Source organism: Aulostomus chinensis, chromosome 24 (assembly GCF_037954235.1).
Source record: "Aulostomus chinensis isolate RoL2024-O1b breed Wild chromosome 24, RoL_Achi_v1.0, whole genome shotgun sequence".
Taxonomy (NCBI): Eukaryota; Metazoa; Chordata; class Actinopteri; order Syngnathiformes; family Aulostomidae; genus Aulostomus; species Aulostomus chinensis.
In genome coordinates, this window is record NC_141343.1 from 16,994,352 (window position 1) to 17,020,000 (window position 25,649).

General features: G+C 51.0%; 2 protein-coding genes across 3 annotated transcripts; one reads left to right on the forward strand and one right to left on the reverse strand.

Annotated features, from left to right (window-relative positions):
• The first annotated feature begins 170 nt into the window (after positions 1 to 170).
• On the forward strand, positions 171 to 13,479 carry LOC147238976 (retinal guanylyl cyclase 2-like). 2 transcript variants are annotated; one of them, XM_086196708.1, is made up of 24 exons: positions 171 to 303; positions 5,243 to 5,490; positions 5,695 to 5,925; positions 6,003 to 6,158; positions 6,235 to 6,377; positions 6,505 to 6,660; positions 6,770 to 6,919; positions 7,080 to 7,299; positions 7,595 to 7,670; positions 7,762 to 7,846; positions 8,595 to 8,711; positions 8,792 to 8,875; positions 9,010 to 9,186; positions 9,301 to 9,454; positions 10,053 to 10,196; positions 10,376 to 10,524; positions 10,623 to 10,786; positions 10,912 to 11,035; positions 11,278 to 11,346; positions 11,543 to 11,717; positions 11,835 to 11,933; positions 12,017 to 12,102; positions 12,715 to 12,800; positions 12,971 to 13,479. In XM_086196708.1, the coding sequence occupies exons 2-24, from the start codon at positions 5,250 to 5,252 to the stop codon at positions 13,056 to 13,058; spliced, it is 3,174 nt and encodes a 1,057-aa protein (XP_086052834.1). In that variant the 5' UTR covers positions 171 to 303; positions 5,243 to 5,249; the 3' UTR covers positions 13,059 to 13,479. The 2 variants fall into 2 exon arrangements, with proteins under 2 accessions (XP_086052834.1, XP_086052835.1); XM_086196709.1 differs by lacking the exon at positions 171 to 303 and having other exon boundaries at positions 5,347 to 5,446; positions 12,971 to 13,478.
• Positions 13,480 to 20,100: 6,621 nt separating this feature from the next.
• LOC147238977 (high mobility group protein B2-like) lies at positions 20,101 to 24,901 on the reverse strand. The gene is made up of 5 exons (XM_086196958.1): positions 24,744 to 24,901; positions 22,900 to 23,058; positions 21,792 to 21,943; positions 21,523 to 21,697; positions 20,101 to 21,405 (listed from the first exon to the last, which is right to left on the reverse strand). The coding sequence occupies exons 2-5, from the start codon at positions 23,047 to 23,049 to the stop codon at positions 21,280 to 21,282; spliced, it is 603 nt and encodes a 200-aa protein (XP_086053084.1). The 5' UTR covers positions 23,050 to 23,058; positions 24,744 to 24,901; the 3' UTR covers positions 20,101 to 21,279.
• Between the last annotated feature and the right edge of the window lie 748 nt (positions 24,902 to 25,649).

Below are 25,649 nucleotides of genomic sequence, written 5' to 3' on the forward strand. Positions count from 1 at the left end.
CTAACATGCAGGTGAAGCTAACAGCCAACGCTCAGCTACTCCCTGACTCCACCCCACCTGTGCCAGAACGGGATGATGTCATCCAGCAGGAACATTTGAAGTCGTCCTGCAGAGAGATTCAACAGGGAAGAAGGTCACACACACACACACACACACACACACACACACTCCCCCTCTCATTACAGCAAACAAGATTAAAGTCAAATCTTCTGGTGTTCCACTTGACTCAGCATCAGTTCAAGTTTTTCTTCCGTTGACTGAGATTGAAGATTTTCTGTGAACACATGAAGCTCGTAGACAAAGGTAAACCGGAGTGTGTGTGTGTGTGAGAGAGGGGGAGAGAGAGAGAGAGAGACGTCTGCAGTGTTTTGCAGCTCAGTTTAAACTAAACCTGACACCCGAGGGACTGATCTGACCTTCAAACATCCATTCAGCAGCCTCAGAACCCATCGTCATTTCCAGTGATGTTTCTGTGTCGGATGGCTGGTTTGCGGACCTCCAGCTCGTTTTCTAACTTTGGTAAGTTGCTTGCTGATGAGGAACAAACCAACAGCAAAACAAAGATAAATTACAGGAAATCAAGACAATGTTCAATGGGAAGAAGAAAAGAAGAAGAAAGACAAGAAGAAGAAAGACAAGAAGAAGAAAAGAAGAAGAAAGACAAGAAGAAGAAGAAAAGAAGAAGAAAGACAAGAAGAAGAAGAAGAATGGTAAAGTCACTGAACAAAATACTACCACAAATCCCAATAAACGGATTTGTGTGAATCAGTAATTATTGGGACCTCCAAAGATGGAGTTTGTCTAATTAAAGGCACCGGTGGAAGTCATTCAAAGGAAGTGGGTTTTAAGAACTGCGGTCCGGCCTTCATGGAGCCTGGCTGGTCGGAGACGATCAGCAACCAGAGGGAGGGGAGAGGAGCCAGCAGAGAACAAGCGCCTCAGCCTGCTGCTCTCCACTCACGATTCTCGTTCCTGTTCTTGCTTCTGGAGAGCAGTCGTGTGATGGAACTGCAGAGGTGGGAGGGAAACCTGTCGACCCCCCCCGACTACTGAAATACTGGCAACAACTGACCACTTAGTACTGACAACTAGTTCTACTCTTGTATTTGTTGTATTTCTAGCGGGTGAGAGGAGGGACACTGGGTCAGAGTTCTTGTGTTTAAATGCTTGAGAAGGCAGGACAGACAGGAGGTCCAGGACAAATGAAAGGTCCAGGAATGACGGAGGTCCAGGAATGACTTAGGTCCAGGACAAATGAGAGGTCCAGGAATGACGGATGTCCGGGAATGACGGATGTCCAGGAATGACAGATGTCCAGGAATGACGGAGGTCCAGGACATATAAGAGCTCCAGGAATGACAGATGTCCAGGAATGACGGAGGTCCAGGACAAATGAGAGGTCCAGGACATGACGGAGGTCCAGGACATATAAGAGGTCCAGGAATGACAGATGTCCAGGAATGACAGAGGTCCAGGACAGGACGGAGGTCCAGGATAGGATGGAGGTCCAGGAATGACGGAGGTCCACGACAAATGAGAGGTCCAGGAATGACGGAGGTATAGGAATGACAGATGTCCAGGAATGACGGAGGTCCAGGACATGACGGAGGTCCAAGACAAATGAGAGCTCCAGGAATGACGGAGGTCCAGGAATGACGGATGTCCAGGAATGACGGAGGTCCAGGACATGACGGAGGTCCAGGACAGAACGGAGGTCCAGGATAGGATGGAGGTCCAGGAATGACGGAGGTCCAGGACAAATGAGAGGTCCAGGAATGACGGAGGTCCAGGACATATAAGAGGTCCAGGAATGACGGATGTCCAGGAATGACGGAGGTCCAGGACATGATGGAGGTCCAGGACAAATGAGAGCTCCAGGAATGACGGAGGTCCAGGACATATAAGAGGTCCAGGAATGACGGATGTCCAGGAATGACGGAGGTCCAGGACATGACGGAGGTCCAAGACAAATGAGAGGTCCAGGAATGACGGAGGTCCAGGACATATAAGAGGTCCAGGAATGACGGATGTCCAGGAATGACGGAGGTCCAGGACATGATGGAGGTCCAGGACAAATGAGAGCTCCAGGAATGACGGAGGTCCAGGACAAATGAGAGGTCCAGGACATGACAGAGGTCCAGGACATATAAGAGGTCCAGGAATGACGGATGTCCAGGAATGACGGAGGTCCAGGAATGATGGAGATCCAGGAATGACGGAGGTCCAGGACATGATGGAGGTCCAGGAATGACGGAGGTCCAGGAATGATGGAGGTCCAGGACAATATGAAGGTCCAGGAATGACGGAGGTCCAGGACATGACGGAGGTCCAGGACATGATGGAAGTCCAGGACATGACGAAGGTCCAGGAATGATGAAGGTCCAGAAATGATGGAGGTCCAGGAACGATGGAGGTCCAGGAATGACGGAGGTCCAGGAATGATGCAGGTCCAGGACAAATGAGAGGTCCAGGAATGATGGAGGTCCAGGACATGACTGAGGTCCAGGAATGATGGAGGTCCAGGACAAATGAGAGGTCCAGGAATGATGGAGGTCCAGGAATGATGGGGTCCAGGACATGACGGAGGTCCAGGAATGATGGGGTCTAGGAATGATGGTGGTCCAGGAATGATGGGGTCCAGGACATGATGGAAGTCCAGGACCAGGACCTCAACTGTGCTCAAAGAGCTGAAGCAGCGTCTGCCGCAGTGATGTCATCAGAGAATTCCCACTGGACTTAAAATGATGCTAATTGAAAAATTAGCTAATTGAAATTAGCTAATTTCAATTAGCTAATGTGTCTCCTCCTCCAAGCTGGGGGCTTCAACCTGTGTGAACGCACCAATCAGAGCAGATTGATGTCCAGAAGGCGGGGCTTATGGAGACGTGAATCTAGACGTGTTTGGGGGAGCTGCAGTCACGGCGGGAACACTGACATTCAGCACTTTGCTGTCTGAGGCCTGGAGACGTTAGCCATGTTCTCGCTGACACAGTATCTCTGCCAATTAAGGTAATTTGAAGATTAACTGAGTCAAGCTGACATAAGGGCGTGTGGCAGCCAATCAGAGCCCTCGGATGTGTGTGTGTGCGTTTGATTGGCTTAATGTGATTGGATTAAAGTTGTCAGGTGACTTCAGGTGACATCTAACTTCCTCCTGACTTCCAAAGGTTCCCTTCCGCTCCCAGCGGTTGGTGTCCTCCTGGCTTTCAAGAGTCAACCAACACACTTCATAAATCAGTGTCTGTCCTCGCCATTTGACCGCCGCAGCGGGTTTCGCTTCTCCCGTCTCTGATTGTACCCGAGTTTCCTGGAGGGGGCGGGACTGTGCCCTCTGTTCTCCAGTTATGTATGATGTTCCGTTCGTAGATGAGCGTAGATGGTTCATAGTGGGACGCCAAGTCTGTTGGTGAGATGATTTGACAAGTTACACGTCTTTCATACAGCGTCAGTGGGCGTGGCCTGAGAGTGACATTCTACGGCAGGTGACTCTTGTTTAGTCACCATGACGGTGCAGTGTGCAGGTGATTCTGGTTCGGGTCGGGCTGAGGTTCTTTGTTGCCGCATGACTGTTGTCAGAACCAGGAACTCCTCTGTTTGGTAACCATGGTAACGGGGTTTAGCAACATATCGCAGACATGTTCTCTCAGAAGGGTGAAACACAAGGAGGAACTTGTTCTCTCAAAGTTCTATCACCTTGTGTTTCCCACAAAATGACAAATGGGTTTATAGGGCCACGTTTAAAGGCATGGACAGGAACCAGCAGGTCTAACAACCAGCACGGGTCACTCAGATGTCCTGGTCTGAGACGAAACCCGGGACTGACGCGTTGAATCGTCACCAAAGCAACAATTCTGATGATGTCATCAAAAAGCTCAGGTGGATGTTGGATCTCAGTGTGCCCCAGTCGGAGTGAGCTTTCTCGCTCTCTCTCAGCTTGTCTTAAGAGCGTTAGCATTGTTGCTAAACTTAGCATTCTTAGTGGCCTTTAGCATTAGCTAATGGTGTCAGCTGGCTTTAGAGATCAGAGGTCACGGAATCAGCCGGGTCTAATCTGTGAGGTCGAGATGTGGAGATGACAAACTGCTCTCATCAGACGTTAAGATGGAGTCAATCAGTAAAACACAACAGTTCCACATGTAACAGAATATGAGCAAAAATAGAAGGGGGGCGGGGGGCAGAGACCACCTGTCCCGGCCCCGAGCGAGAAGCCCCAGGCCCTGATGGGTCAGGGCAGATTCCTGCATGGTCAGACATAGAATTGAAATGTGTTGCTGTACTCAACCGATCATGGTCACTTGGACGGTCAACCTGGTACACCGGCCCGGACTGCTCCTCCTCCAGGTTCTGTTCCTCCTCCAGGTTCTGCTCCTCGTCCAGGGCCTGTTCCTCCTCCAGGTTCTGCTCCTCCTCCAGGGCCTGTTCCTCCTCCAGGTTCTGTTCCTCCTCCAGGGCCTGTTCCTCCTCCAGGTTCTGCTCCTCCTCCAGGGCCTGTTCCTCCTCCAGGTTCTGCTCCTCCTCCAGGGCCTGTTCCTCCTCCAGGTTCTGTTCCTCCTCCAGGGCCTGTTCCTCCTCCAGGTTCTGCTCCTCCTCCAGGGCCTGTTCCTCCTCCAGGTTCTGTTCCTCCTCCAGGGCCTGTTCCTCCTCCAGGGCCTGTTCCTCCTCCAGGTTCTGCTCCTCCTCCAGGGCCTGTTCCTCCTCCAGGTTCTGTTCCTCCTCCAGGGCCTGTTCCTCCTCCAGGTTCTGTTCCTCCTCCAGGTTCTGTTCCTCCTCCAGGTTCTGCTCCTCCTCCAGATTCTGCGCGTGATGGGCTGAAAAAAAAATCAAACATTCTTTACTAAATCAGAGTCTGACTCTGCTGTTTACATCTGCTTTACTCACACACACACACACACACACACACACACACACACACACACACACACACACACACACACACACACACACACACACACCTGGTCCAGCAGTGAGGTGAGGTGGGTGTTAACCTTCGTATCAAAGTGTTTTTAATCCTCTGGAGCTGCAGAGTTAAGAATAAACCATCTGGATTAAACCTCTCTCTCCCTCTCACACACACACACACACACACACACACACACACACACACACACACACACACACACACACACACAGTCCAAGCACACGTTTGACCTTTGGCCCATCACACGGTATGCTGATGTGTCTCGTGACGTTTTTGTGATGTCATCACCTTGTCATGAACATCCTCTGCTCCTATGTTTTCCAGAGTGAGGATGCCACTTCCCAGGTGGTTGCTATGGGCGTGTCTGTGGTTGCTAGGCGTAGCAGAGGTCTGGACAGCTACCTTCAAACTGGCTCTGATTGGCCCGTGGTCATGTGACCCCATGTTCTCTCGAGCCATGCCTACGGCTGCAGCCAACCTGGCGTTGTCACGGTTACGGAGCGACAGCAGCCTGAGTAGAGGATACTGGTACGATGTTAAACTGTTGGATGAGGACTGCTCCCGCTCCAAAGGTTCGTTAACGACTCACCAGTCCAGCAGGCAGCCTCCGAGCTAATGAGCAGGTGGCCAATCAGCTAAGAACGACGTTAGCAATTCCCTAACATGCAGGTGACCGTAGCCAGTTAGCCAGTGAGCTGCTAGCAAGCAGAGAGCGCAGTGGCTAGCTAGCAGGTAACTTTAAGAATGTGAAATCTTCTTTGGTGGTGTTTTTGCAGCTCTGATGGAGCTCGGTGAAATGGAGGGCTATGGCCACGCCTACATCGGACCCTTTAACCCCTCCCTCTGTCATGCTGCCTCTTTATTGGCTCAGCATTGGGAGGCGGGGCTCGCTTCACCTGGATGTCTGGATGCTGATTGGCCAAACCTCCCACCCATCACTCCACCCAGCAGAGTCCTGTTCACTGTGCTCAGGTTCTTCCAGTGGGCGCATGTCGGCGTGATCTCAGGTGAGGAAATGATGTCAGTGGGTGTGGTCTAACATCAGCCCAGAGCATGACAGCAAACCTTCCTCTTGTGACATCAGCACCAACAGACCTATGGGAGAGCACAGGACAGGAGGTGGCGTCTGCCCTCAGAGCTCTTGGCCTGCCAGTTGGTCCAGTGGTTACCATGGAAACACGGAACAAGCACGGACCTCGGGAGGCACTCAAAGAAATCAGAGAAGCGGACAAGGTCAAAGGTCAGAGCTGCTGAGGTTTGTTTCTGATGTTTCTATTTTGACTGTGGACTCCCATGTTGTGTCTTTTCTGTGGCAGTGGTGATCATGTGTATGAGCTCCGTCCTGATTGGTGGAGAAGATCAGAGAGAGCTGCTACTGGCCGCCCTGGACATGGGGATGGTCTCAGAGGGTTACGTGTTCATCCCGTATGACGCCCTGCTGTACGCCATGCCCTACCAGGTACCAGATGATCACCAACAACACAACACTTGAAGAGTGGAATCAGTTCCAGCCGCCGACAAAGGAGGCACTGCTGCTGAGGCATTCATGCTTCATTTGTCCCTCCCTCTCTCCTTCATCCAATCAGGACACGGTGTTCCCTCAGCTGGCCAATAGCACGCACCTTCGTCATGCCTACAGCTCTGTGTTGACCGTTACCATGGCATCCGACCACAGTTTCTACGAAGCTTTTCGTCAGGCGCAACTGAATCGGGAGGTCAGATCGGCCATGGCTGCGACTGAGGTAATCAACAACAAGAACAACAAGGTGTACACAACAGGCCAGAGAGGGGCGTGTCCTAAAGCTGTTCAAGCTGCAAACGTGAAGTGACTCATTGACTCTTTGTCCACAGGTGTCTCCTGTCTTCGGGACAATCTTCAACATGGTTTACTTTGTGGCGAAGGCGGTGGAGGAGCGTCGTCAGGCAGGGGGCGGGCGCTGGGTGACAGGCGATCAGCTGGTCCAATCAGACGGTGGCTTTGACTTTCAGGGTTTCAACCAGGTGGGTAACTCTCTAATAATGGACTGCAACAGCGGACACATGCTGCCATTTTGAATTCAATTTAATCAAAAAAGGTTGGTGTGAAACCTTACATGTAACTTTACAACTGCGGGGACGATGTTGGCGGTTTGATTTATTCTGCCGTTCCACTGTTTTCCAGGTGTTGTATGGTGGTAAAGAGGGGCGTGGCCTTCAGGCGGGGTATGTGGTGTTGGACTGTGATGGTGACAGACTTGTGCCGACACACACACTCGCTCCATTACTCAGCGATGGGACTGTCGGAGGCCTGCGACCCCTCAGCCGGTCCTTCATCTTCCCTGGAGGAAAACCGCCGACCGCCAGCTTCTGTTGGTTCAGCCCAGAGGAGGCCTGCAGTGGCGGTGCGTTCACTGTCCTACAGAGAGGGTGGGAACTGTCTCTAGTATGTTCCAGTGATGCTCAGGAGGGTGTGATTCATCGCCTGAGGACGTGCTGATGTGTTGGTAACGCTCTGCCAATGTGACCCAGTCAGTCCTGCACATGAGCAAAACGTTTACAGCTAACAGCTAACCATTAGCATAGCACAGTGTGGATCAGGCGCCCCCTACAGGATGTCATGGACATGTCACTTTTCCAGGGAGTTCAGAAACAGCTGATGTATTCTCCTGTCTGATCCATGGATGTGTTTATGTGCAGGTGTGGACACGGTGACGCTCACCTTTGTCTTCCTGTTACTCTTTATACTGATCGGAGCTTTTCTCTACTGGATCAGGTAAACACACACACACGCGCACACGCGCACGCACACACACACGCATGCACAGGACAACATCTGTGGTCTTTATCAATCTGTTTGTCTGCAGGAAATTCAGGAGAGCGGCAAACACCAGTAAAATCCTCCTGACGCTGGACGACATCGTCTTCATCGACACGTCCGTCAGCAGGAAGGTCAGAACCTGGACACGCCCCCGATGAACACTTCCTCCCTGCTGGATGTTGGATGATGTCATTCCTTTAAGTCCTCCCATGGCAACCAGCTGTAATATTTGGAACTAGTTCTCCTGATCTCTGGCAGAGGCTAACTTCACCCCGTGCTCAATCAGTTTTCTTAATGGCGAAACAACTTCAAGTTGATCTGTTCAAATTAACAATCCCGTAGTGACGCCTGCCGGCGCTGATACCCGCCATGATGCCAGTGCCATGAGGGCCACAACATCTGACAGCTGACAGGAGAAAAGGGGAAATAAAGACGCCCACGGAGTTCTGTGACTCCTTCGAGGGATGTGGCTGTGTGTTGTATTTCAGGTGCATCTGCTGCCGTGCTAATGACTCAGTAGCATGTTAGCTAATGAGCAGGTAACGAATGACCTGCAGGTAGCCACTTAGCTTGATCCGCCGACAATGTTCAGGCTAGGTGATGTGGTGTCAACAAGCACAGGTCAGGTGGTAGCTGCAGCGAGCATCAGCTCAAGTGAAGCCACCATCAAACTTTATTTCCAGCGCAGGAAGTTCATGGCGCTGCCTGACTGATTAGCCGGCTCGTTGCAGTTAAACCCTACAAGCGTACAAAGGACGATGAGTAGCTGTTATCAAGGTCGCCTGGCGTGTCTCACTGACTTGGTTCCGGTTCTGGACCAGTCAAACAAGTCCCTAGTCACCTACCTGAACTCTTGTCCTGCTGATCTTGTTTCCATAGAAACTGAACGACGAGTCCATCATGAGGAGTCTTCTGGAGATCAAAACGCCGTTCCGGTCCATCGCTCGCAGCTACATTCTTACCACACCTGAGAGCTCCAATATTGGAATACTGGAGGTACATCTGAACCTGTTGGACCCACCCCCTGCTCACCTGCATGACACAAAGCTCACTCTGATTGGTTATTTTGTTACCAGGGAGACTGGGTTTGGCTTAAGAAGATTCCTGCTGAAAAGACAATGACAGCTGTCAATCAAAACACTCAGAATCTCTTCAGTCACGTATGAAAAACAGTCTCAGCCTGTCTGCCAATCTTACTGTTGCCATGGGGACACGTTCCGATTACGTTGCACGAGGCTCTAAAGGGCTGAGGTGTGTGAAACAGTTCTGCTCTGATCTTCTGTGTCCTCTCCAGTTACGGGAAATGCGGCATGAGAACCTGAACCTGTACCTGGGTCTGTTTCTGGACTCGGGCATCTTCGCCCTGGTGGTGGAACACTGTCCCCGTGGCAGCCTGGCGGACTTGCTGGCTGACAGCAACATGAGGCTGGACTGGATGTTCAAGTCGTCCCTTCTGATGGACCTGATCAAGGTGAGCAGGTCCAGCCGCTTCCCATCCAGCTCGTGAGGTCCGAACCGTCCTGGGGAGAAGACAAAAAGAGTCGAGGTCTCTGATTGGACATTTAAATCCTGCAATGTCTTCCAGGGAATGAAGTACCTCCATCTACGAGGTTTGAGTCATGGCCGTCTTAAATCCACAAACTGTCTGGTAGACGGACGCTTCGTCCTTAAGATCGCAGATTACGGCCTTCCCATGATCCTTCACTCTCAGAACCTCAGCCTGCTGGAGGACCCGCAAGGTGACAACGAGTCAGACGAACGTTGTTGACAGAACCGAGAGACGCATCAGCTACCTGTGACCTGTCTAGCCTGTCTGTCTCCTACCTGTCTGTCTACCTGTGACCTGTCCAGCCGGTCTGTCTCCTATCTGTCTGTGTCTACCTGTCTGTCTCCTACCTGTCTGTGTCTACCTGTGACTTGTCTAGCCTGTCTGTCCCCTACCTGTCTGTGTCTACCTGTGACCTGTCCAGCCGGTCTGTCTCCTATCTGTCTGTGTCTACCTGTCTGTCTCCTACCTGTCTGTGTCTACCTGTGACTTGTCTAGCCTGTCTGTCCCCTACCTGTCTGTGTCTACCTGTGACCTGTCCAGCCGGTCTGTCCCCTCCCTGTCTGTGTCTACCTGCCTGTCTCCTACCTGTCTGTGTCTACCTGTCTGTCTCCTATCTGTCTGTGTCTACCTGTCTGTGTCTACCTGCCTGTCTCCTACCCGTCTATCCCCTACCTGTCAGTGTCTACCTGTGTTGACCTGTCTGTCTCTAACGTGCCCGTCTGTCTCCTACCTGCCTGTCTCTAGCCTGTCTGTCTCTTACCTGCCTGTCTCTCTGTGTGTCCCATCAGAGCTGCTGTGGACGGCTCCAGAGCTGCTGAGGAATCCAATCCGAGGAGGCTCGTTTTCTGGCGACGTCTTCAGTTTCGCCATCATCATCCAGGAAGTGATCTCGCGAACGCTGCCCTACGCCATGATGGACATGCCTGTCCACGGTGAGACTGGCTGCCTGCCTTCATCATCCATCCATCTCCTCACCAGCAGTCCCTTCCTTTCTGTCTAACACCTGACTGTCCCTCACTCTTTGTCTCCATTTCCATCTGTCTCCCACCTGTCTGTCTCCCACTTGTCTATCTCTCTGTCTGCGTGTCTGTCCCACACCTGTGTCCCACAGAGATCGTGGAGCGTCTCAAGCACCCGCCTCCTCTCTGCCGGCCGGTGGTGTCGGTGGACGAAGCTCCAACCGAGTGTCTCAGCCTGATGAGCGACTGCTGGAACGAGGATCCCTGCAAGCGGCCGAACTTTGATGAGATTTTCAAACAGGTGAGATGCCGCCGCCCACTTGCTGATGTCACCTCCTGCAGCTCATGAGGGTCGCTGGCAATCATTTCTATTTTGTGTGTGTGTGTGTGTGTGTGTAGTTTCGGGGCATCAACAGAGGCAAGAGGGCGAACATCATTGACTCCATGCTGCGGATGCTGGAGCAGTACAGCTCCAACCTGGAGGACCTGATCAGAGAGAGGACGGACGAACTGGAGGTGGAGAGGAACAAGACGGAGAAGCTGATTGGACAACTGCTGCCCAAGTAAGATGTCTTTAGTCAATAATCACATCGAGGTGGAGACTACAATTCCCATGATTCTTGCCAGACTCTCATCAGCAGCTAATTGGTTTTGTGTGTGTGTGTGTGTGTGTGTGGGGGGGGTCCAGGTCCGTGGCCCAGGCTCTGAAGAAAGGGAAGCCAGTCCAGCCTGAACATTACTCCGACTGCACCCTCTACTTCAGCGACATTGTGGGATTCACGACCATCTCAGCTCTCAGCGAACCCATCGAGGTACAAACTGAGGGGACGAGACTAGATAGGACGGGGGGGGGGGCAGGTTGAGATGAGACATGAGGACAAGATACGGTAAAACAAGACGAGACATCACGAGGGAAGACTAGTTAAGGTAAAACAGGAGAAGACAGGGTTAGGACAGGGCAGGGCTATGTGACAGGAGAAGACATGTCAAGATGTGTGTGTGTGTGTGTGTGTGTGTGTGTGTGTGTGTGTGTGTGTGTGTGTGTGTGTTTCAGGTGGTGGACCTGCTGAACGACCTCTACACCATGTTTGACGCCATCATTGCAACTCATGACGTCTATAAGGCAGGACACATCAAACATCTCCAGCTCTCGACTTCTAGACTTCCCTCACTTTTTCTCAGACGTTTTGTGTTTTAATATTCAAAACGCCGCCGTCATGGCAAGCGTGTCATTTCTGGACACACAAGCATCATCACTCCCTCCATCAGTGTGACCCAAAAAAACCTGGCTTCATTTGACCCTTGACCTTTGTGTGCAGGTGGAAACGATCGGAGACGCCTACATGGTGGCCTCAGGTGTTCCCAACAGAAACGGAAGCCGCCACGCAGCCGAGGTGTCCAACATGTCACTGGACATCCTGCACTCGATAGGAGCCTTTAAAATCCGCCATATGCCAGAGATCAAAGTCAAGATACGCATCGGCCTGCACTCAGGTAACACACACACACACACACACACACACACACACACACACACACACACACACACACACACACACAGAAATAACAAGACTCAGATTTGGGGGCGGGCTGTTTCCTGTCTGTCCTCAGGCCCCGTGGTGGCAGGCGTGGTGGGACTCATGATGCCTCGCTACTGTCTGTTTGGAGACACGGTGACGACGGCGTCACACATGGAGGCCACTGGACTGCGTACGTGACCAGACTCACCTGACTCTCTCGTTTCATGTCATCAGACAAGTCAACATCTCCTGACTCCTGTTTGTCGCCTGCAGCCTACAGAATTCACATCAGTCTGAGCACCGTCAAGGTCCTGACCAGCCTCAAGCTGGGGTACCACATTGAAACCCGCAAGGCTCAGGTACCCTGACTGACTCACTCACCTGACTGACTGACTCACTCACCTGACTGACTGACTCACTCACCTGACTGAATCACTCACCTGACAAACTCACTCACCTGACTGACTCACTAACTCACTCCACTCACACACCTGACTCACTCACTCCCCTGATTGACTCACTAACTCACTCCACTCACACACCTGACTCACTCACTCCCCTGATTGACTCACTCACTCCCCTGACTCACTCACTCGACTGACTGACTCACTCAATCACCTGACTGACTCACCTGACTGACTCACTCACCTGACTCACCCACTCACCTTACTCACTCACGTGACTCACTCACTCCCTCGACTGACTCACGCACCTGACTGACTCGCTCACCTGACTCACTCACTCACCTGACTGACTCACTCACTCGACTCACCTGACTCACTCACTCACTCCCCTGACTCACTCAATCACCTGACTGACTCACTCACTCAACTGACTGACTCACCTGACTGACTCACCTGACTGACTCACCCACTCACTTGACTCACTCACTCACCTGACTCACTCGCTCACCTGAGGACTCCGCGCTCTGTGGGTGTGTAGTCTTCATAACTGAGGTGCTGTGCCTGCAGGTGCGAGGCTCAGAGGACACCTACTGGCTGACAGGGCGAGATGGTTTCAATAAGCCACTTCCTGTTCCTCCAGACCTGACCGGAGGGTAAGAACACACTCACTAAACTTCATCAGCTAGAGGGAGGTCATGTGATCCAGCTTGTTCAGGAGAATCTTGTTTCATTGTGTGTGTGTGTGTGTGTGTGTGTGTGTGTGTGTGTGTGTGTGTGTGTGTGTGTGTGTGTGTGTGTGTGTGTTTGTCTCTCTCTCTCTCAGGACCGGTAACCATGGAATCAGTCTGGATGAAATTCCAGTTGAGAGACGACAGAAATTCCTGGATCGACAGAAGGGGATGAAGAAATAGAAGATGCCAACACACACACACACACACACACACACACACACACACACACACACACACACACACACACACACACACTCTACCTCAACAACTGGACTGTGTACTTGAAAGGACAATTTATCACCCTGTGAGCGATTTTAATCCTTTTGAATATCTAGAACATGAACATGTTTGAAACCCCTCTACTTCCTGTCTGTAGCCTGTCTGATGTCGTCACTGAATCTGTCACTTCCTGTGCCTCTCTAATCCATAAAGTACCACAATCATAATGACGCCAACTGTCAAACCTTTGCACTTGTAGTGTAGTTTCCGTGCAGTGCATGCTGGGAGAGGAATTACACTGACAGAATTGGTGCTTTGTGTTGAGCTAGCATGCGCTAACTTGCTAGCGTGAGGTAACAGCCCAGTCTCAGGACCGGGAGATGGAGAATTACTACCGTGGATCAGATCACTTCTAAAACAACTATTTTAAAGCAGGACTTTGGACACATTAATCTTGAGCGTTCAACTCCCAATCAAAAATGTATAAACACAAAAATGTTTCTCTGCAAAGCAAAGAAGTTGTCGTTAAATCGAGTCTCCTCTCCATGAGACGAAGGATGACATAACCAAGTTAGCAATTTAAAAGAAAGGATTTGATTTAATAGATTTAAAAATTGTTGAATGGATGGGTGAATGATGGATGGATGGTTAATGGAGGGATAGATGGATGATGGATGGAGGGATGGTTGGATGATGGATGGTTGATGGAGGGATGGAGGATGGATGGGTGGATGATGGAGGGATGGATGGATGATGGATGGAGGGATGGTTGGATGATGGATGGTTGATGGAGGGATGGAGGATGGATGGGTGGATGATGGATGGAGGGATGATTGTTTGATGGAGGGATGGATGGATGATGGATGGAGGAGGGATGGGTGGATGATGGACGATGGATGGAGGAGGGATGGGTGGATGATGGATGATGGATGATGGATGAAGGATGGATGATGGAAGATGGAGGATGGAGGATGGGTGGATGATGGATGGAGGATGGATGATAGATGATGGAGGATGGATGATGGAGGATGATGATGATGGGTGGATGATGGAGGATGATGATGGAGGATGATGGAGGATGGATGATGGGTGGATGATGGAGGATGGATGATAGAGGATGGATGATAGAGGATGGATGATGGAGGATGATGGAGGATGGATGATGGAGGATGATGGAGGATGATGATGGAGGATGAATGATGGAGGATGGATGATGGAGGATGATGGAGGATGGATGATGATGATGGAGGATGAATAATGGAGGATGATGGAGGATGGATGATGGGTGGATGATGGAGGATGATGATAGAGGATGGATGATGGAGGATGGATGATGGAGGATGATGGAGGATGGATGGATGATGGAGGATGGATGATGGAGGATGATGGAGGATGGATGATGGAGGATGATGGAGGATGGATGATGGAGGATGATGGAGGATGGATGATGGAGGATGGATGATGGGTGGATGATGATGGAGGATGAATGATGGGTGGATGATGGAGGATGATGATGGAGGATGGATGATGGAGAATGATGATGGAGGATGAATAATGGAGGATGATGGAGGATGGATGATGGGTGGATGATGGAGGATGGATGATGGAGGATGATGATGGAGGATGGATGATGGAGGATGATGGAGGATGGATGGATGATGGAGGATGGATGATGGAGGATGATGGAGGATGGATGATGGAGGATGATGGAGGATGGATGATGGAGGATGGATGATGGGTGGATGATGATGGAGGATGAATGATGGGTGGATGATGGAGGATGATGATGGAGGATGGATGATGGGTGGATGATGGAGGATGATGATGGAGGATGAATGATGGGTGGATGATGGAGGATGATGATGGAGGATGATGATGGGTGGATGATGGAGGATGATGATGGAGGATGGATGATGGATGATGGAGGATGGCTGATGGAGGATGGATGATGGAGGATGGATGATAGAGGATGATGGAGGATGGATGATGATGATGGAGGATGAATGATGGGTGGATGATGGAGGATGATGATGGAGGATGAATGATGGAGGATGATGATGGAGGATGGATGATGGAGGATGGATGATAGAGGATGATGGAGGATGGATGATGATGATGGAGGATGAATGATGGGTGGATGATGGAGGATGATGATGGAGGATGAATGATGGAGGATGATGATGGAGGATGGATGATGGAGGATGGATGATGGGTGGATAATGGATGATGGGTGGATGATGGAGGATGATGATGGAGGATGAATGATGGAGGATGATGATGGAGGATGGATGATGGAGGATGGATGATGGGTGGATGATGGATGATGAGTGGATGATGGAGGATGATGATGGAGGATGACGGAGGATGATGGAGGATGGATGATGGAGGATGGATGATGGGTGGATGATGGGTGGATGATGGAGGATGATGATGGAGGATGGATGATGGAGGATGGATGATGGATGGATGATGGATGATGGGTGGATGATGGAGGATGGATGATGGAGGATGGATGATGGGTGGATGATGGATGATGGGTGGATGATGGAGGATGATGATGGAGGATGGATGATGGAGGATGGATGATGGATGGATGATGGATGATGGGTGGATGATGGAGGATGATGGAGGATGGATGATGGATGATGGGTGGATGATGGAGGATGGATGATGGAGGATGGATGATGGGTGGATGATGGATGATGATGATGGAGGATGGATGATGGAGGATGGATGATGGATGATGGGTGGATGATGGAGGATGATGATGGAGGATGACGGAGGATGATGGAGGATGGATGATGGAAGATGGATGATGGGTGGATGATGGATGATGTGTGGATGATGGAGAATGATGATGGAGGATGGATGATGGAGGATGGATGATGGGTGGATGATGGATGATGGGTGGATGATGGAGGATGATGATGGAGGATGGATGATGGGTGGATGATGGAGGATGATGATGGAGGATGATGGAGGATGGATGATGGATGATGGGTGGATGATGGAGGATGGATGATGGAGGATGGATGATGGAGGATGGATGATGGGTGGATGATGGATGATGGGTGGATGATGGAGGATGATGATGGAGGATGGATGATGGGTGGATGATGATGGAGGATGAATGATGGGTGGATGATGGAGGATGATGATGGAGGATGGATGATGGGTGGATGATGGAGGATGATGATGGAGGATGAATGATGGGTGGATGATGGAGGATGATGATGGAGGATGATGATGGGTGGATGATGGAGGATGATGATGGAGGATGATGATGGGTGGATGATGGAGGATGATGATGGAGGATGGATGATGGATGATGGAGGATGGCTGATGGAGGATGGATGATGGAGGATGGATGATAGAGGATGATGGAGGATGGATGATGATGATGGAGGATGAATGATGGGTGGATGATGGAGGATGATGATGGAGGATGAATGATGGAGGATGATGATGGAGGATGGATGATGGAGGATGGATGATGGGTGGATAATGGATGATGGGTGGATGATGGAGGATGATGATGGAGGATGAATGATGGAGGATGATGATGGAGGATGGATGATGGAGGATGGATGATGGGTGGATGATGGATGATGAGTGGATGATGGAGGATGATGATGGAGGATGACGGAGGATGATGGAGGATGGATGATGGAGGATGGATGATGGGTGGATGATGGGTGGATGATGGAGGATGATGATGGAGGATGGATGATGGAGGATGGATGATGGGTGGATGATGGATGATGGATGGATGATGGATGATGGGTGGATGATGGAGGATGGATGATGGAGGATGGATGATGGGTGGATGATGGATGATGGGTGGATGATGGAGGATGGATGATGGATGGATGATGGGTGGATGATGGAGGATGATGGAGGATGGATGATGGATGATGGGTGGATGATGGAGGATGGATGATGGAGGATGGATGATGGGTGGATGATGGATGATGATGATGGAGGATGGATGATGGAGGATGGATGATGGATGATGGATGATGGGTGGATGATGGAGGATGATAATGGAGGATGACGGAGGATGATGGAGGATGGATGATGGGTGGATGATGGATGATGTGTGGATGATGGAGGATGATGATGGAGGATGGATGATGGAGGATGGATGATGGGTGGATGATGGATGATGGGTGGATGATGGAGGATGTGTGGATGATGGAGGATGATGATGGAGGATGGATGATGGAGGATGGATGATGGGTGGATGATGGGTGGATGATGGAGGATGATGATGGAGGATGATGGAGGATGGATGATGGGTGGATGATGGATGATGTGTGGATGATGGAGGATGATGATGGAGGATGGATGATGGAGGATGGATGATGGGTGGATGATGGATGATGGGTGGATGATGGAGGATGATGATGGAGGATGGATGATGGAGGATGGATGATGGGTGGATGATGGGTGGATGATGGAGGATGATGATGGAGGATGATGGAGGATGGATGATGGATGATGGGTGGATGATGGAGGATGGTGATGGAGGATGGATGATGGAGGATGATGATGGAGGATGGATGATGGGTGGATGATGGTTGATGGGTGGATGATGGAGGATGATGATGGAGGATGGATGATGGGTGGATGATGGATGATGGGTGGATGATGGAGGATGATGATGGATGATGGATGATGGAGGATGGAGGATGGATGATGGGTGGATGATGGTTGATGGGTGGATGATGGCGGATGATGATGGAGGATGGATGATGGAGGATGGATGATGGGTGGATGATGGATGATGGGTGGATGATGGAGGATGATGATGGAGGATGGATGATGGAGGATGGATGATGGGTGGATGATGGATGATGGGTGGATGATGGAGGATGATGATGGAGGATGGATGATGGGTGGATGATGGATGATGGGTGGATGATGGAGGATGGTGATGGAGGATGGATGATGGAGGATGGATGATGGGTGGATGATGGATGATGATGATGGAGGATGGATGATGGAGGATGGATGATGGGTGGATGATGGAGGATGATGATGGAGGATGACGGAGGATGATGGAGGATGGATGATGGGTGGATGATGGATGATGGGTGGATGATGGAGGATGATGATGGAGGATGGATGATGGAGGATGGATGATGGGTGGATGATGGATGATGGGTGGATGATGGAGGATGATGATGGAGGATGGATGATGGAGGATGGATGATGGGTGGATGATGGATGATGGGTGGATGATGGAGGATGATGATGGAGGATGATGGAGGATGGATGATGGATGATGGGTGGATGATGGAGGATGGTGATGGAGGATGGATGATGGAGGATGGATGATGGGTGGATGATGGATGATGATGATGGAGGATGGATGATGGGTGGATGATGGTTGATGGGTGGATGATGGAGGATGATGATGGAGGATGGATGATGGGTGGATGATGGATGATGGGTGGATGATGGAGGATGATGATGGAGGATGGATGATGGGTGGATGATGGATGATGGGTGGATGATGGAGGATGATGATGGATGATGGAGGATGGATGATGATGATGGAGGATGGATGATGGGTGGATGATGGTTGATGGGTGGATGATGGAGGATGATGGAGGATGGATGATGGGTGGATGATGGTTGATGGGTGGATGATGGAGGATGATGATGGAGGATGGATGATGGGTGGATGATGGGTGGATGATGGAGGATGATGATGGAGGATGATGATGGATGATGGGTGGATGATGGATGATGGGTGGATGATGATGGAGGATGGGTGGATGATGGATGATGGGTGGATGATGGATGATGGGTGGATGATGGAGGATGATGATGGAGGATGATGATGGGTGGGTGGAAATTTTGTTTGATGACAGTGAACGTTAAATGTGGGACAGTGTTCGTGGTGGAAGTCAGGAGTCTGGTTTTGGTATTCGGAGCGGTGCTGGCGTTCCTGCGTGGAGACGCGTGAACGTGTGACTGACACGTCGCTCAGGGGGAGCGATGCTAGAAGCCAGGAAGAAGCACTGAGCTTGTGAACTTGCAGGCGGCGTTGACAGGTCATCAGGTCCTACCCCCACAAACATGATGTCACTGTTCAACGTCATTTTGATCCATTTACTGCTCCTCAATGACAGCCAGGTGTCAGTGGGAGCCGGCCGTCGTCATGGCGGCACCGCAGGGTTCACCTGAGAGAGCAATCAGGACACTTGGGCCTCCATGTGGCAGTGAAGGGGGTGCAGGTCTGCCGTTTTCTTCGTCAGGGTCACATGTTCTCGCCTCACTGTCAAACGTGTATGACTTGAATGAAACAGCAAACAGAAACCTGGTCTGTGTTCTGACCCCCCCCCCCCCCCCAATCATGACGCTGCCCATATACACCTGAGGGCCAAGACTCGGTTCTCAACATGGAGGTCATGACCCTCTCTCTAAGTCACTAAAACGTAGCCTGGTGAGACCAGAACCCTGCGGTTCCTGTCTAGAACCCTGGTGAGAACCTCTGCAGATCGTGGGAGTGGTAGTAGTCGAACCACCTGAGCTCATGTACCCAGGCAATGGTAGAGTTCAGTCCTCTACCAGCATGCAACTCCCCTAGTGGTGAGTGGAGTGATAGCAGGTATTTGCTCCGAAAGGCAAAAATGAAATGGCGCCACCCCTGGAAAACAATGGACACAAATTTCTGGGGAAAGATGCCGGATGTGCTTCTGCTCCTGGCTGCAGGGTCACAGGGGCCCGTGTTCCAGGTGGGTGGAACCAGGCGTGTTCTCCACTTACAAGGAGCCGAGGCTGAAGATCCACACGCAATCTGGATAGACTTGAGGCCAAAATGAAGACGACAATAATGGAGGTTTGTCAGTGGACAACAGTGCAGACATGTGTGTGTGTGTGTGACAGAAGAAGGACAGCAGACACGTGTGTGTGTGTGTGTGTGCGTGTGTGTGAGAGAAGGACAACAGACACGTGTGTGTGTGAGAGAGAAGAAGGACAGCAGACATGTGTGTGTTTTTCCCTCAGTTGGTCGTTTTATTATAAAAGTTTCTACGGTGACAGTGAACAAGAACAGAACGACTCCAATAAAAAAACAACAACATGATGACGATGAAGGGAGGAGAGTCGTGGGTTTCCATGGTAACACACGGGGGATGTGGGCTGGGAAGAGGGACTGGTGCAGGGGTAACCATGGTAACAATGTGGGGTGGTTTTTTTACTCTACTATCCTCTGGTGTCGGACAGTTTTACGTCTGATGACCTCCGACACACACACACACACACACACACACACACGTTACTGAAAGGCAAAACACACATTTATACACACACACACACACACACAGAATCATCCAGGGTGTGTGTGTGTGTGTCAGAGGTTTGTCATTAATCTCACTGATGATGTCCCTGACCAATCAGCTACAGTTTGGTCAGATGACATCATCACCGATGTCACAGCATGAAGCTGCTGATTGGCACATATAACGAACTACTTGATCAGCTGGTTAAAAAAAGAACGGATGCCGAAACCTCGGACCAGCACGCCGCTGCCTGGAGATGATCGTGACTGGTTAATGACCAGTGGCGTCTCTCATCAACCTCAGCGTGGGAACGCCGCAGTGTTCGTCTAGTCAGCAATCACATGACTATGCCAATATGATGACTCATAAATCGCGGGGTCAGAAGGTCGAGACAATGACACGTCTGACCTGAATAACGAAAATAGTAACTGATGGGAAAACCTCATGGCGCGGCACGAATGAACCTGAACTATTTGGACCAATCACGCCGCTTCTCAAAGTCTGCTCGGGTGACGGAGCCAAGACTCTCAACACTAACGACGGCGAGTGGGCGGGGATTTAAAACCTTGATGTGTTCGCAGCAGATTTGGTGACCTGTAACCTTTACGACCTCACGCCGTCATCATATACCACACCCACTGGTTCTCATCTGGATTCGTGATGAGCAGGATGAAGGAGGAGCCCAGATTCTGATTGGCTGACACACTCGTCTCACCTGTTAAGCTTCGCCTCCTGCTTCTTATCAGGCCAATCAGCAGCTCTTGAACATTTAAGAGTTTAAAAACAATCTGACCTTCGACCTCCCCCCTCCTCTGAAACACACACACACACACCTACCTGTCTCTCACACACACTGTCTCTCTCTCACACACACATGTCCAGCTGCAGCTCTACTCGTCATCATCATCCTCCTCATCTTCGTCCTCTCCCTCGTCGTCCTCCTCTTCTTCGCCTCCCTGAGCTGAAGAGCCGGGGTTCCTTGCGTACGTGCCGCCGCCGCGATACGCCACCATGTCCTAACACACAGGAAGCAACTCATTACCACACACACACACACACACAGCTTTGCTACAAGGTGGCTGCCAGACCGCCTGATGCTTCCTGTCACTGTGCGAGAGTGGGCGTGTCCTCACCCGATCGTATTTCTCTCTTAGCTTCTGGGCCTTCTCCTCGTACGGCTGCTTCTCTGACTGGGACAGTTTGCTCCACATCTCGCCCAGCTTCTTGGCGCAATCCCCTATAGACAGACCCGGGTACTGCTGCTTGACGCTGGGGCGGTACTCGCTGCAGAACACGAAGAACGCAGACCTGCGGACCAACAGAAACTGGTCAGGTCGAACCAGTGAGTTCTACTGCCCCCTGCTGACCTGCTATGTGCCCAGATCAGAGCAGGAACACTTACGGGGGTCTTTTGGGAGCGTTGGGGTCTTTCCTCTTGCGGCCCCTCTTCCCAAACCCTTTGGGTGGGACGTAGTCCCTCATCTCCCTGTTGTAGCGCACCTTGTCAGCCTTCGCCATGTCCTCAAAACACTTCTTATCACTAGGAGACAGAGCCTGCAGTCACACACACACACACACACACACACACACACACACACACACACTGTAAAGACGACCTCTGACCTCATCATATGGCTCACATCCATCCTTCATGTTCACATGAAACACACGCAGCTCTCATCATAACCAATGCTGTCACAGTCGCTGTAGCTAACGACCAGCTGGTTGAACGTTCAGGAAACTGATCGATCGGGTTGAATTCACTGAGACGCCTGATGGGCTGAAAGATCAGTTCCTCACTAAGGGAACTCTTTAGAACTCATCTCAAAAGCATAAGCAGCAGTCGCTCTTCTAGTCCTCAACAAACCTTTGGTTCTGTTGACCCAAGTTCCAGTGGAGCTTTGGAGGTGCTGCGTCAAATCACTGCTCCCAGTCAGGAAAGTAGTTCCGGCTACGTGTCTGATTCTACCACTACAACGCCTCCTCATGTTAAACTGGTGTTCATCACCAAGGTGACACACAACCCTCCTGATATTAATGCAGGCAGAGAGGGAGCTACGCTAACACTTCCCACCCACTACCAGTCACTGTGCTAAGCTAACTAGCCTGGGACTCAGCTCCCTGGAGAAGCGTGTGTCTTCCTGTCTGTCTCTGGTGACAATGGAAAACAAGAGACATTCACTAAAAGCCGGTGTCCAGAGGAAACACCGCCCCTCCGGGCTGAAGATGAGCGCCACAGAGCTCCTCCTCTCGCCGTCAAAGGTCAGCTGATGCTTTCACACATTCACAGGCTGGAAGCTTGGCAGCTGATCAGGGCGTGTCTGCTGGAGAACCACCGCGGTGAGTTGTTGTAGAGGAACAAGGAACATCGAAAAAGGTTTCTGATACAGACCCTTCATGAAGAAAGGCTTCTCTTCCTTCTCTTCACCTCTGTGCCGACTGATGGCACGCTCCTGACAGCGTCTCCATGTATGACCTAAAGCGCTCCACCACGACCGCGTCACATTTACCTTCCATCTCTCTGAGCATTTCTTGGAGAACTCGGCAAAGTTGACCGACTGCTCTGGGTTCTTCTTCCGGTGTTCCTCTCGACACGTCTGGACGAAGAAGGCGTACGCCGACGTCTTCCCCTTCGGCTTGTTGACGTCTTTGCGCATCATGGTGGCGGCCTGTTGGGACCCACGCGAGGACACGTGAGAGGATTTTACTTTTCAATCAAGTTAATGATGACGCCATTTCTCACATCAATGATACATGAAGGACAGTGTGCATTAGTTGAGCTGTCCGTTACCTGTCCACGTCTACAGGTAGAACAGACACCTGAGCAGTGCTCCTGTCGTCTGACCACCAGAGCGACGCCAACGACTGATGTCAGCAACTGAAGCAGTGACAGAAGACTGGCAGGATGCGATGTGTTTGATGTGGTATGTGAAAATAAAACTGTTACTGCGACTGATGATGATGCTGCTGACGTTCTACCAAGCTGGGATTTCACCATCGTTACAACCGCGCGTACAACAAAGAAACCTGGAAATTCTCCCAGGGAAGAAGCTGGAAGCCGAGGGGGCCACAGTGTCTGGTACCCCCTACTCCCCAGCCTGACGTCGGTCCAGTGCCAATAACTGATCAATCGATCGTTACGGCAGCACCGTGGTGACGCCTTTGAACTTGACAACACCCTCAAAAGTCAGGGCCCAAAGGGGGAATTATAGAAGATGTGAACTCCCAAAGAATGTTAATTACTGCATTACTGAACATTTATCACTTAAAAAAATAATCAAAAACATGTCGAGGAATAATTTCAGTCAGCCAGGGTGGAATGACCCTTTAACCTATGCGTCTGGCTTCATCGCTTGAAAAAAAAACTCTTCTAAAGGGGTTAAATTTGTTTTATTAAAAATAATCAGTCGATATCATTGACACCAACTTTCGCTGTCTACCATGATAGAGTCGGTGTGAATGCCCCGGTAAACGGTCCAATAACGGCTCATCAGCCGGTGATTGTGAATAACAAAGACAACAGATGGGGATCCATTTTCTCAGCCGGGGATCTGGGAGGCCCACCGACTTGGGGTGGACCCTTCTATGGTCGGGGACTGAGCCGGGACATCCCACCGGAGCCCGGGTCCTGCGGCGCGCCGGTGACTGGAAGTCTATGGGCCGTAGAGATGAACGAAAACTGCAGCTAGCCGCTTCTTGTATGGGCGTCTATTGACTGTTGCAGTTAGCCTAGCCGTGCTAGCAGGCTAGCTCCGACAGAACAATGGGCCACCATTTGCTTCCCGCCCTCTGCAGAGCTAGCCTCCCATCCCCCTCCGCTAGCAGCAGGCTAGCAGCTAGCAGACGTCAAAAAAATCAGAGATAAGACGTTTTACCCGCCGGACCTGGTAGAACCTGCGAGGCGAGCCGCCTCGTCTTATTCCTGTGTCAAACCCCTGCGCCACCCTGCTTCTAACAGGCGCGTTTGCAATGGAAACACGGAGTCAGGACCGCAGCTACGCATTTTCAACGACGGGCTCCGGTTATGTTCAGGAGAGGTCAGTGTTGTATGGACGGGACGAGACTATTTCCTGGCATTCATACTCCAAAATGGGCGTTTCGTGTTTACAACAACACGTCTCCAGCAGTCCCTGGAGTCCGCGCGCACACGGACACCAAAATGCGCCCGAACCTCGCCGCCGTCACACAGTGGTCGAGAGCGGCCATTTTATTTTCCTTTTCTAGCCTCTTTCGCGGAGCTTTAATCACAGGATCGTCCGGGGGGGAGAGACAGCCGGCAAATCAAAGCCAGCTCAGTTGCAGATAAATTAAAGACGTGTAAGCCGAGTACGGCGGGGATGCCCGGGGTACTCACTCGTCAGGAGGGCCGGCTACGGGCTGGAGCAGGCTTTGGACCGGGGTTCGGCTTTTTTACGACTCACGGCTTCTTGTTGTTGTTTGGTGTCTGAAGCAGCGACTGGACCGTTGGTTCACTTTCAAACTGGGTCGAGCTCGAGACCGGCACCGCCCCCCAGCAACGCCCCCGTTGGTCATTCCTATCCAGAGGGCGGGAACACGACGGGCCAACCTGGGCGGAGCTCGACGCAACAGTCGCTTGTGATTGGCTCAGGGGACCGCATGTCAAAGCTCGCTCACACACAGCCCCGCCTGACCAGCGGCGCAATCGGGGCGGGAATTCCACACTTTAAAAGAGGGTGGAGCTACGCCGTAACCTCGTGTGATTGGCTAGAATGTGTGTAGCTCAGTGGAGGGGTGGGAGGGGCAACTGAAATAAGCGCTCTGTTTGTTTGTGTGTGAGGTTGAGCACTGTTGAGAACTCCATTGGGAAAAAAAGACTAAAAAGTGCTTTTATCATTAAAGGACAGGGCCACAGCACATACCGTACGTTACCATAGCAACCCCCATTTGAATCAGTGATTACTGTAATGATCAGAACCGCTGCACTGATGAGAGCGGAGCCATGTGATGGATCTCTCTGGATCTCCAGGTTGTTGTTGTTTTGGCAGTTATTTTTCAACGGGTTTCCTAAGAAGATCGAAACAAACACGGCCGTCCGAAACCACGGATGTCACTGACCTCAGTACTCACTCGGCACAAAGGCGTTCAATCACGTCGGACAGAGACGCGCGTGCAGTTAATTTGCTTGAGTAATTCTGCAACCATTGTTTTTTGTTTGTTTTTTTGTCTTTGTTTGTTTTAGTGTTTTTGTTGTTGTTGTTGTTGTTGTTTTCTGCTATTGCTGTTGTTTTTTTTGTCTCCC